Source organism: Pristis pectinata, chromosome 32, assembly GCF_009764475.1.
Source record: "Pristis pectinata isolate sPriPec2 chromosome 32, sPriPec2.1.pri, whole genome shotgun sequence".
NCBI classification, from domain to species: Eukaryota; Metazoa; Chordata; class Chondrichthyes; order Rhinopristiformes; family Pristidae; genus Pristis; species Pristis pectinata.
Genome location: NC_067436.1, coordinates 4,285,910 through 4,313,834, shown reverse-complemented (window position 1 = coordinate 4,313,834; position 27,925 = coordinate 4,285,910). Strand labels below are relative to the sequence as shown.

General features: G+C 44.1%; 1 protein-coding gene across 1 annotated transcript; it reads right to left on the bottom strand.

Moving 5' to 3' along the window:
- Window positions 1-27,925, bottom strand: idh3a (isocitrate dehydrogenase (NAD(+)) 3 catalytic subunit alpha). Its single transcript, XM_052042352.1, has 11 exons — window positions 27,833-27,925; window positions 26,634-26,693; window positions 23,297-23,380; window positions 20,535-20,649; window positions 13,933-14,120; window positions 11,680-11,813; window positions 8,323-8,425; window positions 8,149-8,213; window positions 7,092-7,176; window positions 5,192-5,344; window positions 1-792 (listed from the first exon to the last, which is right to left on the bottom strand). The coding sequence occupies exons 1-11, from the start codon at window positions 27,857-27,859 to the stop codon at window positions 709-711; spliced, it is 1,098 nt and encodes a 365-aa protein (XP_051898312.1). The 5' UTR covers window positions 27,860-27,925; the 3' UTR covers window positions 1-708.

Sequence of the window (27,925 nt, the reverse complement as noted above, 5' to 3'; positions counted from 1 at the left end):
TAATCACAAACAGCACTTTTATTTAGAGCTTCTAGTCCACCAGTAAGCAACGTGATTTAAAAAAATGATTAAACTTTACTGTACCATTTACTAGTTTTAGTTGTACAAGTTTTAGTAAATTGAAAAGTATTTAAAAGTTCTTATAAAATAACTATCAGTGCCTTTGCACCTTAAAAAAAAAGTAATTTTGCAGCCTGCATATGAGGGAAATTAGCAAAGACATGATTATTCAGCCTGGAGGAATAGGCCAGTTTTCAGCAACATGTAAATAAAAAGGTACTGCAAAGATCAAGGGAATGGATAGGCACCGAAATTCCATGTTCAATAGCAGGATGGACGCAGCTTTAGGTCTTTATATTTAAAGCACCACTCGGGAGATAACAAAATACAAGAAACCATTTTGAAACTGCTTTAATTAAGTGGAATGGAAGTAAATAATGAAATATCATGCACAATCTTTATAGCAGCTTTCTATATAAAAAATGATAATACTCTGGGTCAGGACAAAAATACTCAATATCAATAAATAATTGGAATGCCAAGAAAGCACATTATAAATTTTAACCAAAGGAAATGTAAAATAGGACAGTTAAATGACAATTCACAATAATTGTTCACATGGATGTGACAGACTGATTCTGTACAGCAGAGTTGATTTTTGCAGGTTAACTAATGACATTTGAATACAATAGTAAGTATTGTGCTGACTCAATCCTGATCCCTCACTCTTCGGCAGATTTCATTGGTGAACTCAGAACATTTAGATTTGCCACCAAGATCTTTGGTTAGCACCTGTGAAAACATAATAAATAGTCCAGTTACAAAAATGGATGAGATTGAAATACTTCAAAGCCAGGGCAGCCCAGTGGCACAACTAGTAGAGCCATTACCTCAGCGCCAGTGAACCGGGTTCAATCCTGACCTCAGGTGCTGTTTGTGTGGAGTTTGCAGCTTCTCCCCATGACTGTATGTGTCTCCCTTTGGTGCACTGGTTTCCTCCCACATCCCAAAGACATGCTAATTAGTAAGCTAATAGGTTAATAGGGTATTGCAAATTGCCTCTAATGTATAAGTGAATGGTAGAATATGGGAGAAGTTGATGGGAAAGTGGGGAGAATAAAGTTGGATTAGTGTAAATGGGTGCTTGATGGTCAGCATGGACGGTGGGCTGAAGGGCCTGTTTCTGTGCTGTACGACTATGAAAAAAAAGGATCTTTGGGCCCAGTACCAAGTGTTAACTTTGCCTCAGTTTGTAGTACCCTTGGCTCTGGGCAAGTGGCTGGGCAAGTCCCACTCTCGACTTGAGCACAGACTGACACTCTGGTATAGCACTGAGGGATTGCTTCACTGACAGAAGTACCTTTTTGTTTTAAGGACTGCTCTCTATGGTGGAAATAAAAGATCCCATGATGTGATAAAAGATACAATGGTGCTGGAGTGTTGCCTGGATGGAGAATTACAGTTATAAGGAGAGGCTGGAGGAGCTGGGTCTGTTCTCCCTGGAGCAGAGGGGTTTAAGAGGGAACATGATTGCAGTATAAAAGATATCTTTATTAGTCACATTTACATCGAAACACATAGTGAAATGCATCTTTTGCGTAGTGTTCTGGGGGCAGCCCACAAGTGTCATCACGCTTCCGGCACCAACATAGCACACCCACAACTTCCTAACCCATACGTCTTTGGAATGTCGGAGGCGTATAAACTCCTTACAGACAGCGGCCAGATTTGAACCCAGGTCGCTGGTGCTGTAATAGCATTATGCTAACTGCTACACTACTGTGCCTGCGCTGATACATAAATTTATGAGGAATATAGACAAGGTATAGACTACAGTAAATTTCCCCCCATATCAGAGGTAGATAAAGCTGGAGGACAGAGATCTAGGGGAGGAGATCTGAGGGGGACCATCTTCACCCAGAGATGGCAAGTACCCAGAATGCACTGCTGGAAAGAGTAGTTAAAGCTGGGTCACTGACTTTTTTTTAAAAAACTGGATGAGTACTTGAATTGCCCAAGCACAAGGGCTGTGGACCAAGTACTGGGGATTAATAGGGAAGGGTGCCTACTGGTCTGCGTGGATGAGTTGGGCTGAATAGCCCATTTCCATGCCATACGATTCTATGACACCAAAGAGTAGGGTAGTGTTCCCTGGTGTCCAGGCCAGTATTAGTATCCAAGTCAACGGAAGTTATCCAGTCACCATCACACTTGTTTTGTGAGCTTTGTGCACACAAGATGGCTCCTATACTAAAACAGTAACTAAAATTTAAAAGCACTTCATTAATAGCAAAGTGCTTTTGAAGACAGAATTAGTTAACGTCATAGTGAAGAATCCTCTGCAGAAGAGTCATCTAAACATGATAGTTGAGGAATGTTTGAAATCAGTGTCTTAAACTTAAGAGACTACTACACATACAAAGGGTTGACTACAATGGATTGGAAACATAGATTGAAAGCCAAGTCATAGATAAGCAGCAGCAGCAGACGTTTATGGTATGACATAATTCTCAATAAAGATATTTTTCATTGAGAAATATAGGTTCTACAAGGAGAATTCACCCATGGCTAACTAAACCAAGGATGGTACTAAATGAGAGAAGAGGACTACAATGTTGCAGTGATAAGTGTTTGTCAGAGAACTGGGAGCACTTTAGAAGCATGACTCAAATCAATTACGAGTAAGCGATAGAAAAATAAAAACTGACCATAAACACTTCCACAAAAAGGCTGGAGCCAAGATAAATGTTGGTCCTTTAAGATGATGAGACCGAGGAATTAGTATTAAGAAATAAAGAAATGGCAGAGACTTTGAACAGGTATTCTGTAGCTATCTTTATAGTGGAAGACACCAAAAGCACCTCAGTAATAGAATCACAAAGTTTTAGTGGGGAAGGAGGCCATTCAGCTCCTCAAATCTGATCCAAGATCAATTGAGCAAGTCGTACTTACACACCCTCTCCCCACAGCCCTGCAATTTTTTTTCTTTTCAGATACATATCCAGGTCCCTTTTGAACACCACAATTGAATTTGTCTCCACTATGTTATGGACTAGATTACTACTGGTGAATGTCCCTTTAAGATAGAGCATAGTGGTGTGTGTGTGTGGCATGCTTACGTCAACAGAAGATAAAGGACGTGATGAAGTTTTTGGAGTGGGGAGGGGGAAACACCAGCTGCTTGTTTCTCTAACGATGGATGAGAAACAATAACTGTGCCTGTCACTACAATCTACATATGGATCTTTGGAGTAATCCGGTGGAGTCCACTTTGTTGTTAACCTGTAGAAGGAAACAGGTATTTGTGTGGATGGCCATGTCTCGGATGCTTTTCGGGGTGGCAGATACTTCGGAACAAAGCAGTGGAGTTCACTTTGTTGCTGACCTGTAGAAGGAAACAGGTATTTGGGTGGACGGCCACAATTCGAGAGCCTTTCAGGGTGAGGCAGGTGCAGTGGAGTAGTCACTGCTGAGTAAACACTGAGGTGTCGTATGGGTTACAAAGTGGAACGTTTGGATTTCATAATTACTCTCTATTTTCTCTCTATGTCTACGTTTTGTCTTCAGTCAACGGTGGTTGTTAAAGAAGCCTTTGATCATGTTTCACCTTACGGCTTGCTGAACTGAACTTTAAGAATTATTCCTGGACTTGGAGTTTGGGAATTTGCCACACACACACACTATGAATTTAGTTTTTGGGGTTAATGTTTAAGATTTAACATTTTTACTTCTAACACTAACATTTTTAGTTTTATCTTTCTTATTATCATGAGTAGTTATTAATAAAGTAGTTTTTTAAACACTGATACATGACTTGGTGTATTTCTTTTGTTGCTGGTTCATAACAACTATCATTCCTGGCATAGCATTCCAGACCCTAAACGTGTATCATTTTTTCCCTTGCATCACTTTTGGTTCCTTTTGCCAATCACCTCTATATTATGTCTCTTGATTCTTCAACCTGCCAATGGGGTGTCTCTATAATCCTCATGATTTTAAATACCTTTGGATGACCTTGCAACTTCCTCTCTTCCAATGAAAACAATCCCAGCTTGCCCAGTGCATATTCATAACTAAGAATCAGAGTACGGAAACAGGCCTTTTGGCCCAACTCATCTGTGTCAACCAAGTTGACTACCCGAGCTAATTCCATTTGCCCCAGTTTGGCTTATACCCCCCCAAACCTTTTCTATTCATGTCCCACATCCCTGGAATCATTTTGGTAAATCTCCTCCACACACTCCAAAATCTTCACATCTTTGTGAAAGTGCGGTGCCCAAACTGGGCACAATACTCCATCTGTATCTAAATCAGTGGTTAATTAAGGTTCGTCACAACTTCGTTTCTTTTGTACTTTATCCTTCTTATTTATAAAACCTAGCATCCCATTTATCATTTTTTTAAAATCACATTTGCTACTCCCCTACCACACTCAATGGTGCATGTATACACCTAAATTGCTCTGTTCTTATATGCCTTTTAGAATTGAACCTTCTGATTTATGTTGCCTTTTCTCATTCTTCCAGCCATGAACTTCACATCTCTCAACATTAACATTTCACCTACCATCTTTCTCACCAGTCTGTCTATATCTTTTTAGTCTATCATTATCTACCTCAATTTACCAAGCCAAGTTCTGTGCCTTCTTCAAATCTGAAACTTGTGCCCTGTGCATCAAAGTCATTACAAAGTATTAAGAAAAGCAGCAGGCCCAATCCAGACTCATGAGAAACACCACTGAACACTTCACCTCAGAAAACCACTTCATTGCCTCTACTTTTGTTACTTGGTTGGAACAAAGGGGCAAATAATGACAACATCTGGATCACAATTTCTCCTGCCTCAACTTCCTTCAAGACCCACACCTATTTTCATTGCTATCTTCCCCTTTACTTACCTGTAGAGGTTCTCACATATTGGTCTGACTCAAAAGGAAAAGTTGCTTTCAAAACTCGAGGATGGAGATAGAATCCCAGGTTAAATGTTTCATCAGAACAATGGTACCCAATATCGTGCCGATACCATTTAGGATTGATATGATAAATTCAGGTGCTGGTTGTCCAACGTGAGAGTCTAATTGTAAACCAGACCCACTGTATTGCAAATCAATTTAAAGCCACTCAGCTGTTGAGAAAGCATCAACAAATTCCAAAATCCAAATTTACGTTTGAAATATATTTGCTGTGCCTACCTTTCCATCCTTAATTGCTTCAAAACAGGCAGTTTCTATTTTTTTAGCGTAGTCATGAAGTTCCATATGTCTCAACATCATCACAGCACTTAATAGGAGGGCTGTGGGATTTGCCATATCCAACCCAGCAATATCTGGTGCTGTACCATGAACCTGGTCAGAGGAAAGAGCACAAAGCAATTAACAACAGAGTTAAATTCTGGTGCAGAAGACTCAAACACTTCCATAAGTTTCTCTTTACAAAGTGGAGAAAACACCACAATCATTAAAAGTCCTGGCTGTTTTCACATCGATGCTGAGCACAGCTCTCTTTCAAGTTCAGTACAATGAAGGGTGACTTACTGAAATATATAAAGACCCTTCAGGGTAGATGTCAAGCTGCTTCCAGTAGTGGGAAAATCTCGAAGGAGGGAACATAGTTACAAGGCAAGGGGGCTGTCATTTAAAACCGAGTTGTGCAGGAACTACTTCTTGCACAGGGAAATTAATCTCTGGAATTCTCTACCTGGAGGGCAGATCATTGGGGGATTTGAAGAGGAATTAGATACATCTTTTGAAAGATCAGGGAATTGAAGTAAATGGGGAAATGGCACAGAAGCGGAGTTAAGGTCTATGGCAGATCAGCACTCATACCAAACAGCAGGGTAGGCTAGAGAGGCCAAGTGATCTACCACTGCTATTTTGTTATGCTCCGACAGCTGGGAAGGCAGGCAGCTGTGGATGAGCACAAGCAGCACCAGGGCAGGATATCATACAGCCCAGACCCACAATGAGTTAGGTGATCTCAGCCATTATGGCTGGTATTGATCCCAATAGTTAGGCAGGGACTTCTACTAAAAACTCTAATGATCTATTCAGTCCTATAAATTTCTTCTCCTATTTTTTGGTTCAGTCCCTCAGCTCCATTTACCCAACAATTTTTCCAAGTCCTTTGATAATCTCATACAACAAAAACCCATTAAGCAGTCTTCAAAATATCTATTAACTCATCCTCTACCACCCTGTGAGCAAACAAATGCTTTTGTATTTCACTAGAACACCCTATATACAACTTAAGGTTACAAGTTGTCCTAGATTTCCCAAGTGAAAAAAATGTTTTGCTAAGTTCACATTTCCAAATCTTTTATTCCCAGTCCACCCTCTCCCCCTCCCCACAATCCTCATTCCCAAACTTAAAAATTATTTTTCAAGAATATAATTATGAAATAGCCACCGGTCAAGATCATGGGTATCCCACATTATTTCCCATATTTCCCACACTATCCCCATTTCTTTGGATGCCCAGAAATGTATCGATCTCAGTTTTTAAAATGAATATAATGACCGAGCCTCCATAACCCAGCAGGTCGGAGAAATCCAAAAGTTTACTGCAATCTGACCGAAATAATTCCTCATCTCTGTCCTCCATGGCGTACACTTTTTCCTCAAACTGTGCTCCTGGTCTCAGACTCCTCAGTGAGGGGAAATATCCTCCCTACATCCAACTGTCAAGCCCTTAACTTTGTAAATTCTTCTAAACTCTGAAGAACCCTGTCCTTGCTGATCTCTCTTCATTAAAGCAAACCTGCCATCCCTGGAAACAGTTTGGTGAATTTTGCTGCACACCCTGTACGGCAAGTACATCGTTCCTTAGTTAAGGAGAACAAAACTGTACACAGTAGTCTAGATGTGGTCTCACTAAGGCAGCTGACACACAGGGGGACATTGGGCCAATCAAAGCATCCAAACCTGGAAATATGGTGGATGCACTCTGGGGAGAAGGGAAAAGAAAAAAAAAATACCTTATGGAGACCTGTGTACAGAGTTCCAATGTGAGATACAATTTATATTTATACAACAATGCAGTTTGAAGACTAGTCAATCTTATTTTCATTTTGCTGTGAAAGAGAAGTTATCTTACAGACTCAAAAATTGCAACTCCATTTTCTCCAATGTTTCCACTTGGTGTAACTCCCAGTCCTCCAATCAGCCCAGCGCACAGATCACTGAAACACAAGGAAAACAGCCAGAGAAACACTTGTGTAAACGGAGCACACTCATAACATCCCAAAACACTGTCCACGGTTACAGGTAACAGTCTGACCCATTCAATCTGTGCTGCTCCCAGGATCTTGTTTTATACTTGGACTTGTTATGGCCACTTACACAATGCAAATCTGCCTCTTATTACTGGGGTACAATGTTGGCAACCTTACCCCAAAAAAAAATACTTCTCAGGTGAAACAGATGGTTTACCTATTCTGCTCTCAATGACATATCCTCCTCCATACTGGAGAGACTTCCATACATTCCCCAGGAGCTTCCTGTCAGCTGCCACTTTAATTTCCAGTCTGATGTTTTTGATGGAGACCCCTCACCTTATGTCAATGAAACTCAAGGAACAGGAACGTTTTCTCAAGTTTCAGAAAAGTATTCTTCTATTCCCACACACACCTACTCTGACCAATCTTTTCTGTCTGTATTTGGCCCATTACCAAATGCATTTGCCATATAAATCTCTCCTACTTAATACCTGACCATAGACCCCATTTGTTCTTTCCCTGTCAGCTTACAACTTGTAATTCCTCTTATTTTTCCAGTTTTTAAATGGAAGGTCATTGACCTCTCGCTCTCTCTCTCCATGGTTACTACCTGACCATTACAACTGCCTTTTGTCTTTTAAACCAGCTATTTGTAACTGTTGTGTAAGGATTATAGCCTTGCTCTTTCAACAGACCTTAGGCAAATAAACTATGTCCATCATGTCTAATTTAACAAAACATGCCATCTGGTGAGTATGTGTGAGACATAGTGCACTTGCTAGCCTCCATGACTCCCAGAGAATGACAATCCCAATGAGATATGTGGCTATGTGGTATTAAGACAAAGCTAAGAATTTTTCTCCCAAAGGCAAGGAAAGAACATGCAAACACTTTGCACAAAGGTAGTATCCAGGCATCCAGCCTAGAATTACCAACCTTAAGATGTCACCATAGAGATTTGGCATTACAAGGACATCAAACTGTGATGGGTCCTGCACCATCTAAGGAAAGAAATACAGACTTTAAATATTTTATGCATGCAAATCGTGCACCATGGATTTCATTTTTATTAAGCTACAAAACAGCCAATTTCATAATCACGACACTTACATTAAGACAGACTGTATCCAAGTACATTTCAGTAAACTTGATATCTTTGAAGTTTTCTGCTACTTCCCTGCATTTCCTCAGGAATAGTCCATCCGACATTCGCCTGCAACACACATCCACACAGTATCGAGTGCAGAGTTATCAAATGAGCTTAAGCACTGGGAAGCTTCAGATTCCCACGTAGAGACCACTGTCAAAAACTGAGCATTGTTTTGACAATGCATTATATTTCCATATATAGATATATGTTGATGCCAAACAACTTAGTGTACATTTTTAAATTCATTCATTGCATAGGATTACAGGCTGATACACTTGGGCTCAAAGTTATTGGCAAGAAACAATTACAGTTCCCAATGTCCTCTCTACAAAGAGGGGCTGACCACTTCCCTTAAACAACTAATAGAATTCCCACCGGACAATCTCCACCAACATAGTGCAGTTATCAATGACCATAAATTTAATGGCAAGAGCCACCTAAATATTGTCTACCAGAGCATGAGAGGTGAGTTTGCAGCAAGCAACTCACCTCAACTCTCAAATGACCTTTCACCATCAACAAATCAAGAGTCAAGTCAACAACAGTAAAAAAAAAATATCCTTGCATCATCCAGGACAAAGGTAGAACACTTGATGATATCCTAACACACCTCAATCACAAGACCCTTCCCCAAAGCCCCTTCCTAATCTAGGACATATTGAAAAAGGAGGACAAAGGGAACATTGCATGGCAACACCTTCACCATTTGCGATCTCATCTAAGATGCATACACTTAGAAATAAGTTTTAGAAAATTCATTTTCAGGAACTAGCATTGCCAGAGAAGCCAACATTTATTGCCGAGCCCCAAATGCCCGTGAGAAGGTGGCAACGAGCCCCTTCTTGAACCCCTGCTGCTCTTGCGGTGAAGGCAGTTCCACAATGCTGTTGGGAAGGGAGTTCCAGGATTTAGACACTGTCGTATATTTCCAAGCCCAAGATATTGTGTGACCGTGGGTGGTGGCATTCCCATGCTTCTGCTGCCCTCATCCTTCCTGGTGGTAGAGGTCTCAGTTTGGGAGGTGCTATTGGATCACTGAGTGAGTAATCAAAGTGCAATTTGTAGATGATACACACTGCAGCCACTGTCTGCCCATGGTGAAGGGAATGAATGTTGATGGGGCCCCAAGAGGGCTGCTTTGTTGTTGCTACTGCTCTCACCCAGGCAAGGGCAGAGTATTTCATCACGTTCCTGACTCAGGCCTTACAGATGGTGGAAAGACCTCGAGGGGAAAAAAATGAAATCCGTAGCAAGTCATTCAGTGCTGGACACCCAGCCTTTGACTTGCTCTTGTACCACAATATTATGTGTCCAGTCTAGTTGAGTTTCTGGTCAATGGCGATTCCAGGATACTGACTATGGACATGGTGGCACAGCAATTAGTGCTGCCTCACAGCTCCACTGACACAGGTTTGATCCTGACCTCTGGTGCTGTGAGTTCACACATTCTCCCTGCGAGTCCCAATTTCTCCTAGGTTCTCCAGTTTTCTCCCATAAATGAAAGAAGTGCAGGTAGGTTAACTGTCTACTGTAAATTACCCCCACAGTGGTTTGGTGACAGAAGGATTTTGTTTTGGGGGTGGAAGAGAGAGAAGGGATTTGGACCAGACTACATCCAAGTGTGATTTTCAAAAAATTCCTGACCCAATGTGACCATCCACACACTCTCAGCATGGAGACTTTTTCTGTCTCTCTTACTCACTGCCATGAGCATGCACATCCAACCCTGAAACATGTAGCTGGGTTTGGTTGGGTTGCCAGACTCTTTACTGTGTTCCAGTTGCCTAATAGGATGTCCTACCCATGGCCTGCCCTCTATTCTCTTGTCAATAGTGTAGAACCTATTCTAAATTCCTTGACAAAATATTCAAGATGTCCAACTCTCCCTTCACACATGACCCCAAACTCAAAACTAAAGCTTCCCAAAAGTTCCTAGCATTGTAAATCTAAAATCAAAGTCATCATGTTATAGCTGCTCCCTCCACTGACTTTCCAAACCACCTTACTTAAACCACCTTTCTTTTAAATATTCTTCAATCTTCAGATGCCTCATTGTCAATAAAACACTTCCATCTGCTCTCTAAACTGGGGTCAATACGTGCCCAATGCCTGGTGTTATACTCAAGACAAAGGAAGGTGGCCACGGTTATTGGAGGTCAATCATCCTAGCCCTAAGACATTACTACAGGAGTTCGTCAGGGCAGTGTCCCCAGCACACTCAACCCTGTCCACTTCAATAGTTTTGTTTCTAACATAATGTCAGATATGGGGAGGTTCACTGATTCCATTTGAAACTTCTCAGCTAATAAAGTCCCTGCATGAATACAGCAAGACCTAGACAACATGCAGACATGGGCTGGTTTATGGCAATTTGTGCAACAAAAGTACCAAGCAATAATCATTTCCTACAAGAGAATCTCAACACCTGCTCTTGACATTCAATGACATTACCATTGCTGAATCCCCAACAGCAGTCAACACTAATAAGAAGCTCAATTGGTTTAGTCACAAATACTACAGCTACAAGAGCAAGCTATAGGCGGAACTTCCTGCTGAGAGAGAGTCACCACTTGCTCCCCAAATCTTCCCACTATGTACAAGGCATGTCACGATGTGGTGGAATACTTTTCATTTACCTAGACAAGCGCAGTTCTGACAACACTCAAAAAGCTCGACACCATCCAGGATAATACAGCCTGCTTGTCGGTATTCTAGCCACCACCTCAAACAACAGACTGACTTGGGAACCTATCACTGTTCCTTCATTGTTGCTAGGTCTAAGTTCTAGAACCCTCAATCCTACAGCACTGTGGGAGTACAAGAGACCAAGACAGACTGTAACAGTTCAAGGTGGTGGCTTGGCACCACCATCAGCACCACCTCCGAGGTATCCAAGGATGGACAATAAATGCCCACCTTGCCAGAAATGCTCAACCTGAACAATGAACAAAAAGCCTCCCAATCTCACCTCTGACTCTGCACTTTTAAGCCCACTAACATATCTTCATGAGGCAACTCATCACAAAGCCACCATCCTATCTTAAACCATTCTCCCAGGCTGTAGAACAAGCTTACATGCCAAGAAGTTCCCTCCTTCTCCTTACCTGAGGGCCTCACAATAGAGTTTCTGGCCCAACTGGAGTACAGTAGCCATACTGATCGTTGCCATGGGCTAAGCTCTATGATTGCTTCACTCTTTTCATCCACTATCATCTACTTCTGTATCAGGTATGCCAAACAAGAAACTTATGTGGCAAATTAAATACAAGCAGCTCCCAAGTCCTCCTTCCCAATAAAGCTCATCCCATTCCACTTACATGATGTTGGCTTTGTGCACAGCTGTAACTGTGCTCCTCTTATTCTTCCGTGAATATTCAAATGCAAACTCCGCAATCCGCCTGCTGGCATCCTCTGTGATCAGCTTGATACTCTGGACCACCCCATCGACAATCTGCAACATGGGCAAAGAGTCACACAAAACATTCACAAACAGCTCACTGATCAGAACCCGTTGCCTGATTAATGTCTGGATAAATTCTGGAAGCCAAATAACGGCTGCACCGGAAATAGTTTCACCTTAACCATTTCCTATCTACCTAACAATCTTCAAAGTTTCTTGAAAAGGACAGTAAATATTAATTGGAAATAGTTTTTAGCTGTACTAAGCATTAAATTCTGTTTGCTCCTAACATCTACCAGCATATTTAACAGTCATTTAATAGATCATACATACAGAATGCATTGATGATAATCCATTAAGATCTTTCAGTCATCAAAAACAGCACTTTTCACCAGTGAAAACATAACTGTTAATTATTTGGGTTTCATTAAACAGTAACAGTATCTCGAATACTGGACAAATTGGCTTTCTTTTATGGATTCAAATTATAACACTTCTCCAAATTGAAATATGGTAGATGAAATATTTTTCAACTAGAATTATATCTGATATCTCTTGAAACACTGCCCATGGTACAAATTTTCACACAATATTTGTAGAAACGTTACCACAGGTTTAGTAGAAATAGAACAAATTTTAAACATTAGATTTTATTCCACTCAAACTAATGGCAGAAGATGTCAAACTGATTTGGAATTCAGTTCTTGCCTAGGCTTTACATTGCATGTCAGGAACCAGACTGGTTCTGCAAGATCTAACAACCTCCTGTACAGGCGACCCTCATGTCACGGGGGGAGGGGGTGGTGGGTGTTGCATTCCTAGAAAATGGGTCTTATCTCAATCTTCCGTAACACAAATCCACAAATACTGTAGGGGCAAATTGCTGGGTAGTGATTTATGAATTCTGTAAGGGCAAATTTCTGTAACCCCAACAGCCAACACAGGGGTCGCCTGTACTCTGCAATCAAAATATTCTACTGCCATCTTATCTTCATCTACAATGGAAAACATTGGCCAGCTCTTCTCCTTTACTTATCATTCCTTTCTTAAAAAAACACCAACTATATCAGGTGTCTCTTTCAAACTGCCTCCCCTCCAGGTACCTTTGGCCATTTGTTCATATACTGGATCAGACTTTCGCCTAGACAAGGGCTAAATGGCAGAGCACAGGCAAGAATACCTGACCTTAGTGGCATGACAGCAATCCACCACATGTGAAAATAAATTAAATTTGTATAGCATCCTTCATATCTTTTTGTGGTCTTTGAAGCACGTTGTGACGTAATGTCCTTCTGAGGTGTAATTGTTATTGTAATAATAATAAGGCAGCAAATCCATGCTCACTAAGCTCCTGCAAACAATGTGGTTATGACCAATCAATTTTATAAATGTCGGCTGAAGACTAAACATTGGCCAGGTTGCAAGGGATAACCACCACCCCAATTCCAAATACTATGAGGGGGTCTTTCACATCCTCCTGAAACACCCAATGAGACATCAGTTCATTTAAGACAGAGAAAGCCCAGTCATCTCCCCACCACTTTCTAAATGTATTACCATTATAGAATGTTCACTAAAAACATCTCAATGAGAGGAAACCTGGGAAGGATCACTATAGATCAGCTGAACTGAGACAGCCAATAGGAGAGAAGCTGGACATTCTCCTCTTGATCCTCAAAACCCACTCCACTATGAGGCAAGTAAGAATTTGGGTGGAATTTGCACCAGTTATCTGTATGGGTACATTTGCTGCATAACCTTATCCAGAACAAAGTGACTTGATTGACTGATCCATGATACAGGTCTTTGCATCTTCCCCCAAACCCCTCTGACATGTCTACAGTACATAACATCTACAGACACATTTGAACTCAACTTTTGTAGCATCTCTCTTTTTATAACCACTACTACAATTACTGGAAAGAACAAATGTTATGAAAACACATCACTTCCAAATTTTCCTCCTTGCTCACTTGAACATTTAATCACCATCACGTCCCCAATAATACTGTGGCTGTGTAATCAGCTCAAAGGCTGCGGCGATTCAGGGACCAAGCTCAGTACATCAGAATAAGCAGAGATTGACGATATATAGCCCCCTTGCTAGCATCAGCCACATCCCAAGGACAAAACCAAATCACAATGTTATTCATCAAAAACTGTAACTCACCACATGTTCTATGCCACTATATTCGCCTTCTGTGTTTTCTCTAATTGTAACAAGATTCACGTTATTATATGGAGTCTCAAAACCTTCAATAGATACACAAGGACGCACATTTGCGTAAAGATCAAAGGTCTTGCGAAGTAGCAAATTCATTGAAGGATGCCCAGCTGCAATTGGAGTCTTCAAGGGCCCTGCAAGTTTAAAATTGTCCATTAAATATTGCCCAGCAAGGCACATCTGCAGTGATTAATAATAATGCAAGGTCAGGAGAAACTGCAGACATCAAAATATTCCAAAAATATAACAAAGTATTATGGTTGTTTGTCTCATCTTCCTTTTAGTTTATGTTTTTTTTACTTAAATAATTGTTCAAGGCAAGCTGGGGACATTAACAGAAGTTTTTATTTTAATTCACTTTTGCATCCCTTGTGGTGAGCCACTTTCCTTCTGGCAAGGATACTCCCACTGGATAGGGATTTCCAGGGTTTAGAACCAATGACAAGTGACGGAATTTTGACACATTTCTATGCAGAATGGTATGCAACTTGAAACCTGGAGGTGCTGATTTTCCAATGTACATGCTGACGTCCTTGGTGATAGAGGCTGCAAGTTTGCTAAGCGAGTAACTGCAGTGCATTTTGCAGATGGTACAGGTAATATTTAGGGTCAGGGTGCCAATTCACAGGACTCCTGTCCTAAATGGTGCAGAGCTTCTGAGTGTTTGAATGCACCTCCACCTCTTTCAGCCAAGTGGAGATTATTCCATCACACTCCTGAACTATGCACTATAGATGGTGAAAAGATTCTGGGGTGTCAGGAAACAACTCACTTGTTGCAGGATTCCTGGCTTCTGACCTGCAGCCATTGCAGTAGTTATAAATTAAATTTTTTTTTAAATTAAATTTTATTTACAGTGTGGTAACAGACCCTTCTGGCCCAATGAGTCCTGCTGCCCATTTTAAAACCCAAATTAACCTACCCATATGTCTTTGGAATGTGGGAGGAAACCGGAGCACCCAGAGGAAACCCACGCAGACACGGGAGAACGTACAAACTCCTTACAGACAGTGACGGGAATCGAAACCCGATCGCTGGCGCTGTAATAGCATCGCGCTAACCGCTATGCTACTGTGCCGCCCGTGCAACTGTACCGTGGTTGGTCCAGTTGAATTTCTCGTTAATGGTGATGCCCCAGAATGTTAATAAAGGGGGACTTGGTGATGGTGATGACATTGAATGTCACTGGCTTGACGTTACTTACCACCAATCTATCCACACCCATAGTCCAGGATTTGATGCTTTCAGGCATGAACTTCCCTTGCTTAAGCGAGTACAATGGCACTAACTAACAAGCTGAACCAATACATTGTATCTTTGTTTATTCGGTTATAGTACAAACAGTCACAATGGTCCAGGACTATAGATGGGAAAATATTCCTGACATTTTAAAATCATGGTGGTTTTAAGAACCAAAATTTGCAATACATTTCAAAACAATTTCATACAACTGGCAGTTATAAAATTAAGTCTTTATTCAAGCGAGTTCCCATTATGATAAATCCAAAGTCCTCACTGTTGTAATATTCTACACAAATTCTCTCAATTATTTTAAATGCAATATGAAGCTATTAAATCCTCAATCTACTATAGAAATACTCTATAAAAGTTTTACTCATGTCTAAAATACAGACAAGCTTGAAAGAATCAAATGCATTGTACTATAGCATTGATGTGGATGGAAGGTTGCAGGGTACAGGAAAAAGACATCAAGAGGGGCAGTCAACTATGAAAATACAGCCCAGGGTTACTCCTCCTGCACAACAGAAATTACATTTACATAGCTTCTTAAAGCTCAAGAAGCATCAAAAACACTTTAGTTAAAGCATTTTGAAGTGTAATCACCGTTGGACTACAGAAAATGCATTAGCTATTTTCCAAAAGTAGCAACACAATAATAACCAGATAGTGTTCATTTTAGCATTCCTGGGTGAGTGTTAATTCCCCTCAAGATAGCAAAAACCTTAGTTTAGTCGTACGCAAAAAACAATATTTAAAAAAGGATTAGAATAAATGGGTGGTTGTCAGCTTGGGCTTGGTACTGTGGCGACTCACCGCACCGGCATCGAACCGGCTCCCAACATTGCAAAAGTCGTTGGAGGCCCTGATCCAAGATGGCGCAGGGCCCTCCTTCTTCCCCATCGTCGGGCTAGGAAAGCCCACGCGCGGGAAGGTCAGGTGACCCGCGCGCGAGGTCAGCGTGGAAAGTTTTGGGATATTAAAGGCGCACCACACCCCTGTCATTCATTCGACTTCTGATTTCGAACCAGCGACTCTGTGTCTTCATTTTGCAGTGTGTAGCTAGCCGCTACATTGGTGACCCCGACGGGCCCAAACGTTTTTGGACCCACGATGTCTGCACAGCAAGAGGTACAGGCAGTAGCCCTTAAACTGCCCACCTTCTGGACCCTCCGGCCCCGCATCTGGTTTGACCAGGCCGAGGCCCAGTTCCAGATTCGCCAGATCACCAGGGACGACACCAAGTACTATTACGTGGTGAGTGCCCTCAACCAAGACACCACAGCCCAGGTCGAGGACTTCATCCAGGCACCCCCGGAGGAGGAGAAGTACGATAAGTTCAAGACCCTCCTTCTCGAGGCTTTCAGCCTTTCCCGACTCGAACGGGTCTCCCGCCTCCTCCACTTTGATGGGTTGGGCGACAGACTCCCCTCCGCGCTCATGAACGAGATGTTGGCCCTGGCAGACGGGCATAAACCCTGCCTGCTGTTTGAGCAGATCTTCCTGGAGCAGTTACCCAACGACATCCATCTGCTCCTGGCAGATGCCGATTTCAGCGACCCCTGGAAGGTGGCCGCCCAGGCGGATGTCCTTTGGCGGGCAAAAAAGGAGAGCGGGGCATCCGTCGAGCGCATTGCCACGCCACATACCCAGCAGGCCAGACCCGGCAATCGAACGCACCCCACCCGCCACCAGGTCTGAGACACTGACCAACCAATGGTGTTTCTACCACCAGCGGTGGGGCACTGACGCCCGCAGATGCCGGCCACCATGCAGGCCCAGGAAACGTCAGAGCCAGCTGCTGCTGATGGCTACGGCGGCTGGCCGCCCAGACAGCCTCTTGCATGTGTGGGACAGGCATTCCTGACATCGGTTCCTAGTGGACACCGGAGCCGAAGTCAGCGTCATGCCTGCCAACAGCCACGAGACTCACAACTGCACACCAGGACCCACCCTCAGAGCCACCAACGGCAGCGCCATTCGGACCTTTGGCACCCATTTGGTACACCTCCAGTTCGGCACCTGCAACTTTACTTGGAGGTTCATCCTGGCCGCCGTCACGCAACCACTCCTCGGGGCAGACTTCCTTCGCGCCAACAGTCTGCTGGTTGACCTGCGGGGTAAATGTTTGGTACATGCCAGGACCTTCCAAATGTTCTCGTTGGGTGAGGCCAAGCTACTGGCCCCACAGCTCGACTCCGTCACCACGTCGACCAATGAGTTTGCCAGGGTCCTGGCAGAGTTCCCATCCATACTAACACCCCAGTTCTCCACCACCTTACCCAAGCACGGCACCCAGCATCACATCCCCACCCAGGGCCCTCCCCTCCACGCCCACACCAGGCGGCTAACCCCGGACAAGCTTCGCCTCGCAAAAGAGGAATTCAAAAAAATGGAGGAGCTGGGGATCATCCGCAGGTCGGACAGCCCATGGGCCTCTCCACTACACATGGTCCCCTCCGCTACACATGGTCCCCAAGGCAGCTGGAGGCTGGCGACCCTGTGGCGATTACCGACACCTCAACAACATGACTACCCCGGACCGGTACCCCATGCCGCACATTCAGGACTTTGCTGCCAACCTGCACGGGCTGTCCACTTTTTCCATGGTCGACCTCGTCCGCGGGTATCACCACATCCCGGTGCATCCGGACGACATTCCGAAGATGGTGCTGATCACACCTTTCGGCCTCTTTGAATTCGTCCGGATGCCCTTTGGCCTCAAGAACGCTGCTCAGTCCTTCCAACGACTCATGGACGCGGTTGGGCGCGACCCTGACTTCGCCTTCATATACCTCGATGACATCTTGATCGCCAGCGCCAGTCGCCAGGAACATTTCACGCACCTTCGCCAGCTCTTTTCTCGCCTGAGGGATTTCGGCCTGACCATCAACCCAGCCAAATGCCAGTTCGGGCTTGAGTCAATCAATTTCCTGGGCCATTGGATTGACAAACACGGCGCCACGCCCCTGCCTACAAAGGTCGACACCATCCACCATTTTGCCAGACCCACCTCCATCAAGGGCCTGCAGGAATTCCTCGGTATGGTAAACTTTTATCACCAGTTCATACCATCCACAGCCCGCATCATGTGCCCATTGTTCGCTCTCCTGTCGGATGGAGCAAGGACATTGTTTGGTCAGAAGAGGCTCACACCGCGTTCGTCGAAACCAAGCAGGCCTTGGAAGACGCGGTTGTGTTGGTGCATCCTCGTATGGATGTCCCGACTGCCCTCATGGTCGACGCCTCCAGCACAGTGGTTGGAGGCGTTCTAGAGCAGCTTATGAAAGGGCGTTGGCAACTGCTGGCATTCTTCAGCAGGCACCTTCGACCACCAGAGTTCAAATATAGCACCTTCGACCGCAAGCTGTTGGTGTTGTACCTGGCCATCAGACACTTCCGTTACTTCTTGGAGGGCAGGCCATTTACAGCTTTCACCGACCACAAGCCATTGACCTTCACTTTCAACAAGGTCTCAGATCCCTGGTCAGCACAGCAGCAGCGGCACTTGTTGTACATCTCTGAGTTCACCACTGACGACCGCCATCTGTCTGGGAAAGAGAACGTGGTTGCGGATGCACTGTCACGGCCCACCATTCAAGTTTTGTCCCGGGGGCGGATTTCGGCGCCTTGGCGGAGGCACAGCGAACGGACCTGGAGATGCCCAGCTATCGCACTGCAGTCTCGGGCCTGCAACTGCAAGACCTACTGGTAGGCCCCGATGAGCGCACCCTGCTCTGCGATATCTCCACAGGTAGATCCCGCCCCATCGTCCCAGCTGCCTGGTGCCAACAGGTGTTTGATGCCGTCTACGGCCTTGCACACCCATCCATCCGGACTACTGTCCAGATGGTCTCAGACAAGTTCGTCTGGCATGGCCTGCGTAAACAGGTTTCCGAATGGGCCCGGTCCTGCACTCACTGCCAGACCTCGAAAGTACAGCAGCATGTCAAGGCCTCCCCGCAGGATTTTCAACCTATCCGCCGGAGGTTCGACCATATCCATGTCGACCTGGTTGGCCCCCTCCCAGTCTCCAGAGGAGCGTGGTACCTCCTCACGACTGTCAACCGTTTTACCCGCTGGCCTGCAGCCATTCCCCTTGCAGACACCTCTACCCAGTCCTGCACATGGGCCCTTTTGTCAACTTGGGTGGCCTGTTTCGGTGTCCCGGCACATATCACCTCAGACAGGGGAGCTCAATTCACCTCCGGCCTGTGGTCTGCCGTCACCGACATGGGGTTCCCAGATCCACCTCACCACCGCCTATCACCCGCAATCCAATGGGCTGGTGGAGAGGTTCCATCGCCACCTGAAGTCGGCACTCATGACCCGCCTTAAGGGGCCCAACTGGGTAGACGAACTCCCCTGGGTCCTGCTGGGGATACGCACCGCGCCAAAATATGCCTCGTCCGCGGAGATGGTCTACGGAATGCCCTTAGTCGTCCCAGGTGAGTTCCTACCAGCCCCTTGGGGGCCAGAGGAAGAACCTGCCGCGGCGCTCGACCAGCTGCGTGAGGGGCTTGGAAACCTGGCCCGATACCCACCTCGCGACACGGACAGGCCCTGACCCGTACGCCGACTTCCCTCTAAGACTAAGTTTGTCTTCGTCAGGAGGGGCATGCACCGATCACCACTGTAACGGCTGTACGAAGGGCCATTCCGGGTCGTCAGGAACAATGTTCGTGCTGGACACTGGGGGGCGCAAGGAGGTGTTTACGATTGACCGGCTTAAGTCGGCTCATTTAGACTTGGACCAATCCATGGTGGTGCAGGGAGGGTGGTCTGCCCCTGCGCCGCGCAAGTCATAGTTTATTTAATTCTGGTTTTCATGACGGTATTGCCTGTTCGGGGGGGGGCGGGGTTATGTAGCGACTCACCACACCGGTATCGAACCGGCTCCCGACATCGCGAACGTCGGAGGCCCCGATCCAAGATGGCGTGGGGCCCTCCTTCTTCCCTATTGTCAGGCTAGGGAAGCCCACGCGCGGGAAGGTCAGGTGACCCGTGCGTGACATCAGCGCAGGAACTGTAGCGCGGGAAGTTTTGGGATATTAAAGGCGCACCGCGCCCCTGTCGTTCATTCGACTTCTGATTTCGAACCAGCGACTCTGTGTCTTCATTTTGTAGTGGGTAGCTAGCTGCTACAGTATGATATCTGGTGGACTCATGACTCATTACTTCTGACTGCATTGGGAGTATCTTTGGAGACAAATCTCTGGAATGCCCTTTGAACTCACATCCATTTGAACAAGATGCAAGAGTGCCCCCAGTGAGTCACTAATGTTTCAGTGCCAGCACCTACTATGCACCTTTCAATCCAATTTTGTTTACATCCATTGATTCTTTAGCTTCCGGAGGAATAATCCATTTTCCACTTGGTGCTTGAATGGCTGTCACAGTCCTCTCCTCCCAACGAACAGGAACCTTCAAAAGGCAAGGAGTTTATGAGAAAATTACTTTCATTTTGTATTCAGTCACAGCTTTAATTGCCTTTCATTTCTCCCATCGTGCCTCAACCCATGTACTTACATTGAATGACGTAAATCTCCCATAAACCACTTGAACAAAACAAAACACTGGAGAGGTTGAGCAGAATCAGTGGAAAGGGAAACAGTTGACATTTCTGGTCAACTCAGAGCTGGGAAAAGAAGTTTGAAATAAAACACGTACATAGACATAAAAAGGAGGACAAGTAAATACAAAATGGAGGGTCGGGAGAAAACAAGTAACAAAAGGGATGATGGTGCATGCAAAGGGCAGTGGTAAAAACACACCAGGGTGTTAACAGTGGAGGATTTGGCAATGGTAGTACAGTTGACCGGTACTTGTGTGGCAGGCATGTTTTTCCACATCAGCTCAAGCTTGAATATTACCAGATCTTTCTGCAATTACAGATGATTCCACTGTCCATATTTACACCAATACCAGACCCATCACTAGATCAAAGTTCTGCAGCTATGGAAACAGTTACACCTCAAGGACTGCAATGATTCAAGAGAATGGTTCCCCGCCATCTTCACAAGAACAACAATTAACGGTTTTGCCAGCAAAGATCACATTTCACGAACAAAATGAAACCAATTTCTGAACTCAGTGTCTGATCAATTGAAGAACTACAAACACTGCAAGTCTCAATGCTAGCAACCCTATCTATGTTGTTCCCATTAAAATGTACATCAACTTAATTTACTAATTTTTAGAAAGAACTCATTAACTCAGAGACATTGATCCACCCAACACCAAGAAAGAAATCATGTGTTAAAGAGGTTAACTCATATAGAATTTGAATACAGTGGAGGTTGAAAGCAATTGTATAGTTCTTGCCAGCTTCAGGGTGAACACAGAAAAAAAAATCAAATCAAGTTACCAGACACCAAAAGCAATTCTAAGTTAAAGGCAAGTGACGGATTTGAAGTGGGTTTGGCGGGAAGTGAAATTGGAGAGTTTATGTGCAAATTATATATAGAAAATATCTGGAATGATTTGTCAGGACTGTCTGATGATGGGTCTCAACCCAAAATGTTGACTGTTCATTTCCCTCCATAGACACTGCCCGACCCAGAGTTCCTCCAGCTCCTTTGTGTGTTGCTCCAGATTTCCAGCATCTACAGTCTCTTGTGTCTCTTTTAAAACTGAGCCCACATGAATGCATTTACATTTTACTTCAAAAGTCTTTGGAGCAAACTTAACAGGCAATATTTTTATAATTCTCTGCTCTATCCAGAACCCTCTTGGCAACATTTGTAACTCCGGAGCCATGCATTCTACTGGCCCAAGAGTGTTTTAGGGAACCACTGGCTCTCCTGCTCTGGAGGTTCCCCTCACATTCAGCTGAAATGCTGAGAAACTTCCCCAAGCATTTTCATTACAAGGGAGCTGTTGGTGTGCTTTATTTATTTTTAGATAGCTTAACAATCAATTTATGATCACGATTAGTCAAATAGGGTTTTTTTTTTGGACAATTTCACACACTGGGAGGCACTGCCTAGCACTGTGCTGTCCAAATATCTAGGAAGAACCTGGACAGCTATTCGTAAGCTGGTCAGAGTCCTAGAGACACCACAGAAACAGGCCCTTCAGCACACCGAGTCCATGCTGACCATCAACCACCAATTTACACTAATACTAAATTCCATTTTATTCTTTCCACATTCCATCGACTCCCCTAGATTCTGCCACTTAGCTATACACTAGGGTTAACTTACAGTGGCCAATTAACCTACCAACCAGTACATCTTTTGTGGGAGGAAACCGGAGTACCCGGAAGAAACTTGCGGCCACTGGGAGAACACAAACTCCACACAGGCAGCATCCGAGGTCAGGATTGAACCTGGGCCCCTGGCACGGTGAGGCAGTGGCATTACTAATTACGCCACTGTTAGTGCAAAGAAATTTTGTTTAAATTACATAGAAACCATGGCTACAGAGGGGTCACAAACTACTCACAGGCAACACAGTAGTTCTAAAATCTAGTAACTGTTGTAACGTAAGAAAGCACAGTACCAAATGTATACATAGTAAACTTCAACAGAGAGCAACAGAATACATGATGAGATCAGGTCTCCAGATATAGAGGGATAAATGTTGCTCAGACATCACAAAACCTTCCCAAATTCTCTTCAAATAGTGCTGTGGGTTAGGGAGGAGACAGGGCTATTTACATCAAATCTGACAGATGCCACTTCTGTAACACTTTCTTAAAGCATAAAAATTTCAATGCACAGATCTCTGAAATGGAGCTTGAACCCACAAGCAACTGATTCCGACTCAAGAGTAATATCACAGAAACTAAGCTGTCGTATAATGGCTGCTCTGCAGATATCAATGAAATCCGAAACCATGTAAAGCTATGGAGATAGTAACAGACAAACTGCAACTTGTGCTTAGGTTCTTTCTGGAATCAACAGGAAAAATAACTAGTTTCAGGAAGAAAAATTACAGAAAACAAGTTTGTAAATCCCGCAGATCTCAGTGATGGTGAAAAGTTGTAGCTTTTAAGATATCAGATTAAGTATATTTACTTAGTATTTACATTATAAATTACACAAGCAAAAAAGTGAAAAGTATTTACTTCAGCAGCATCAAAGATCTTCACTACAGCATCAGATATCTCTGGGCCAATGCCATCGCCTGGGATTAATGTTACTGTTCGTATCTGAAACAATAAATACAATGGTTTTTAAAAAGTCCCAAGAACATTGAATCTTATATATTTTGCTTAGGGTATTTTGAAAGTGCAATTATATTTATAGAACTGCTTTATACAGTCATTCTGCCAAGCTCACTGGTGGCCCAGTTGCTGCCAAAACCATTGTTTATAATCAGACAGCTATTCCATACATGTACAGTTGATACTGGAAACAAGTGACAACTAGTTTTGTATCTGAATTACAAACCGGTTTAGGGACACGTCTAAATTCAACATATTTTAAACACCGTTCAAAATACATAGTTTGACTAGTACTGTCAATAAGTATTTCAATCTCAAAGATGGAAATACATAAAAGGACATGCAACAACAGCATGTAAAGCATTCATAATTTCCTAGTTATTTTTAGGCCTGCCATGCCTCATGATTTCACAACCATTTAACAAAGGTTAATAAGCTGCAAGGTTGTTTGCTGGCACAGTACATCCATGCAGAGACAAACACTGCAATATCAGTAATGAGACTTTCCATGGATATCACAATTACCCAACACGTTCATTATACTCCTTTACTGGAAACTATTCAATGTAGAAATCACAAACATAGGCAAAAATCTGTCCTGCATTTTGTGAACATATTTATGCTTGAAATGTCACCTTCCCACTGCTTTAAAAATCTGATTTGAAAGCAAGCCAACACAATAAGATGCAGAATACCCAATTAACGTCACAGAAAGGGATGCCTACATCATTCAAACATGTTTGCATTCGGGAGATCTCACCACTGCTAGAGTGTGAGGTAGCAAATTTATTTGGACAGCTGTCAAGCAAAACCACTACTGTTTCAGGTAATAAATTAATCAGCACAGCAAGGATTAATGACAACGCTTATGTGAGGTGAGCAATATATGCAAGGAGCAGAACTCAATGTCACCAGTGAATTTAGCCACCATATTCTGCTCTATGAGACCTTTTCTTTCCCATCCCACATTCAATATTCAATAAGAGAAATGCTTTGAGTACCAGAAACTTGCAAATTCTTTTTTTGTTCCAAAACTCAGTTTTCTATTTATTAACCTCATTTAAAAAAAGCTAAACTTCCTCCTAGGTTATGAAAACACAAGTACTTTTAAGCAAGCTCTGCCTTTCAATATCATGGCTTGTCTGGTCTTTGGCTTTACCTCCAATTACCTATCTAATCCTCAATCACACCCAATTCCATTGTATTCCAATAATCTCAGTTTTGAATATTTTTAATCACTAAACATTCGCAAATCTCCGGGGGTGAAGAATTTCAAAGATGCACAACTCTAATGAAGAAATTCTTCCACATCTCACTGGGCGACCCCTTTTATGAGACTGTGCCCTCTAATTCAAGACCTGCACCAGGTGAAATCTGCATTAAGCATCTAGCCTGTCAAGCCCCCTCAAAAATCTTCTATGTTTAAATAAGATTCCACCTCATTCTTTAAACTACGTAGTGTACAGGCCCATTTCACTGTCTTTTTTTTCCTGATAAGACAATCCCCTGATCCCAAGAATCAATTTAATAGTTCAATGAGGATTCATCCCCAAGTACATGTTCTTATTTGAGGAAAGAAAACCCACACAATAGCCCATGTGTGGTTTTGCTAAAGATTCAGCATATTTTTAGGGCAACTAGGATTAGCAGGGCTCCAGTATTAAGGCAATACAGAGGTAGAACCTGAGCTAGGGTGCTCCGATTGAGAGGACCGGCTCCAACTGGCTTGCCAAACCATTGGCCCGAGCAGTGCCATGTAAACTTGGTGGCTGGTCAGTGGTGGAGGAATGGAGCGCAGCCAGGAAGACTGGGGCTGGGATTAGAAAGAGACAAAAGCAGCTGCACAAAGCCTCTGTTAGGTCACAGTTCAGGTCCAAGACTCTTCACCAGAACTGCCAAAGAGTCTCAGACCTGAAACATTAACTCCGTCTCTCTTTCTTCAGGCGCTGCTCAACATTTTCTGTGTTTAATTCAGATTTTCAGCATCTTGCCAGATACTGAAAGGCCTGGATAGAGTGGATGTGGAGAGGATGTTTCCATCAGTAGGGGAATCTAGGATCAGCGGGCACAGCCTCAGAATAAAGGAATGTCCCTTTAGAACTGAGATGAGGATGAATTTCTTCAGCCAGAGGGCGGTGAATTTGTGGAATTCATTGCCACAAAGGGCTGTGGAAGCCAAGTCTTTGGGTGATTTAAAGCGGAGATGGATAGGTTCTTGATTGGTAAGGGGGTTAAGGGGAGAAGGCAGGAGGATGGGGTTGAGAGAGAGAAAAAAATCAGCCATTGTGGAGCAGACTCAAAGGGCCGAATGGTCTAATTCTGCTCCAATATTTAATGGTCTTCAGCTTTCTGATCACTTGACCACACCTTGACAGCAGTTCTGGGCACTGTAGAAAGATATTTCCTTGGAGGTCATATATTTACCAGAAGGTTTAAGTTGAGGAAAGATGACAAATGAGTATTTTATGGAATTCGGAACATTAAGTAGTGTTCGGATTGAAAATTTCAAGATATTAAGGGAAACTGACAGCCAAGAAACTGGCGCATTTCAAGGTCTGGGATCACAATTGAAAAATTAAGAGTGAAGTCAGGAAACACTTTATATTAAGGACATAGAGGTTTGGAAATCTTCGCTAACAAGTTGATTCTTAAATCTAATCTCAGATCAGCAAGATTTTTCTATGCCAAAGTATATAGGGGGAAAATGAAGCTACATGAATTACAAATCTAACTACAATCTGACTGAAAAATGAGGAGCCAAGTCATATTTCTATAGACACAAATCTTCTCATCGACACATATTCAAAGAACAAATATAAAATAAACACACTGCACAACAGGCAACAGAATTAGAAAAAAACAGCAACATTCAGCAGCTCAGGCAGATCAGCAGAAAGGTAAAAAAAGAGTCAATGTTTCAGGTCAGAGACCCTTCATGGAAACATTAAAACCACATGCTGGAAATCATTGATTTTCGTTTTCTGCACCATCTGTACATGCGAGACAAAATGCTGCAGTGCCTTTAAACACTTGCATTTCCTTTCTATTAAGCATACAAGGCACAGCAGGGTCTGGACCACACTGTGCATTAATACAAAATTATGGTTATATGAGAATGACTGAACAGCACCATTAGAGAAAATATCATTTCCAACAAGGACAGATCAGCAGAAAGCAACAACCACAGGCTCATTTGTGCAAAGGTCACAGTGACCCCAATCAAAGCTGAAATACTAACATCAGATAAGGTCCTGGTGACTGGGTGGTGACTCTTCACTGCTTGCATTACGCGGGATACCTGAAAGACAAACAGGAGAAATGCTATCACCTTCACCTTGCTATCAACTCCACCTGCACCTTGCTCCCCCATCTCACTCGGCACATTCCCTCAACCCTAGGCCCAGATCATATGTGACCAACCACACCCACATCTTGTTACATAGTTTTCATGATACAGGTCATTCAGCCCATTGAGTCTATGCTAGCACTCAGAGCATTCCCATTTCCCCACTTCCATGACCTTTACTCTCTCACATATCCATCAACTTCCCACTAATTCTCCACATATACTAGGGGCAATTTACAGTGGACAATTAACCTACTGGGGTGTGGAGAAAACTGAAGCATCAGAGGAAATTTACAGTCACAAGGAGAATTAATAAAGTTCACACAGATAGCAGCCAATGACATTATTGAACCCAAGTCACTGGAGCTATGAGGTAACTGTTGTGCCGTCAACATCCAGGCTTATTCCCTGTGCTACAGGGCCCATCTCCTTGCCCTCTTTCCTCCCTCTGACACCCCACATACCACCTTCCCCACACCAAACCAATCACACCCCCAAGGTCCCAGCACCGTACCCTTGGGCCACAGCTCCTTAGTGCCCTTGCCACCCCAACTCACCCATTCAATAGGTTCCCAAGCCCCTCATCTCAGCCCCTCCCCATCCCAGGGTCCCAACTCTCTACCCCCTCCATCAGCTCCAACCCCTTGATCACTTCTCACCATCCTTCTGTCCACACTCACCTCCTTGACCTGCCTGCTTCTCCAGTTTCTAGCTCCTCACCCCTTCCCTGCTCTCCACACCCCCGACAAGCATCCCATCGAGGTGAGCACCGTCCCCATGACATTGTCGCGGTGCTTGGATGTCTGGCTCCCACACGAGGCCAGAACCGACGACGGACCTGCTCCCCTTTAAATGACCCCCCGGCTGATCAGCCCCTGGCCTGGTGCCAGCTCCCCGCCCACCCGCTCAATTAGCCGTCGGCGGCTCCCCTTCCGCCTGCTCAGCGCCCCATGTGGGTCCAGCATCCTGGCGTCAAGGGCGAACGTGCTCCGGCCTCGCCTCCCAGGGATGCTCCATGGCGAGCGCCAAGGCACGGGAAAGCTCCAGCCCCACGCACTCGGCCTGGGCTCCATCTCCTCGGTCCCGCTCACCGTGTTCCTCCACAAACCAGCCGCCATCTTCGCGCTGCACTACTCGAACCCACAGCTCCGTGATTCCACTCTCTCGGCTACCATAGGACCCAG

Coding starts and splice junctions, on each gene's coding strand:
- idh3a (XM_052042352.1), bottom strand. CDS start 27,859: ATGGCGGCTGGTTTGTGGAGGAACACG. Junction 20,650..23,296: donor AGATCTTTGATGCTGCTGAA/GTAAATACTTTT, acceptor TGCCTTTTGAAG/GTTCCTGTTCGTTGGGAGGA. Junction 11,814..13,932: donor ATAGTGGCATAGAACATGTG/GTGAGTTACAGT, acceptor CCCATGTTGCAG/ATTGTCGATGGGGTGGTCCA.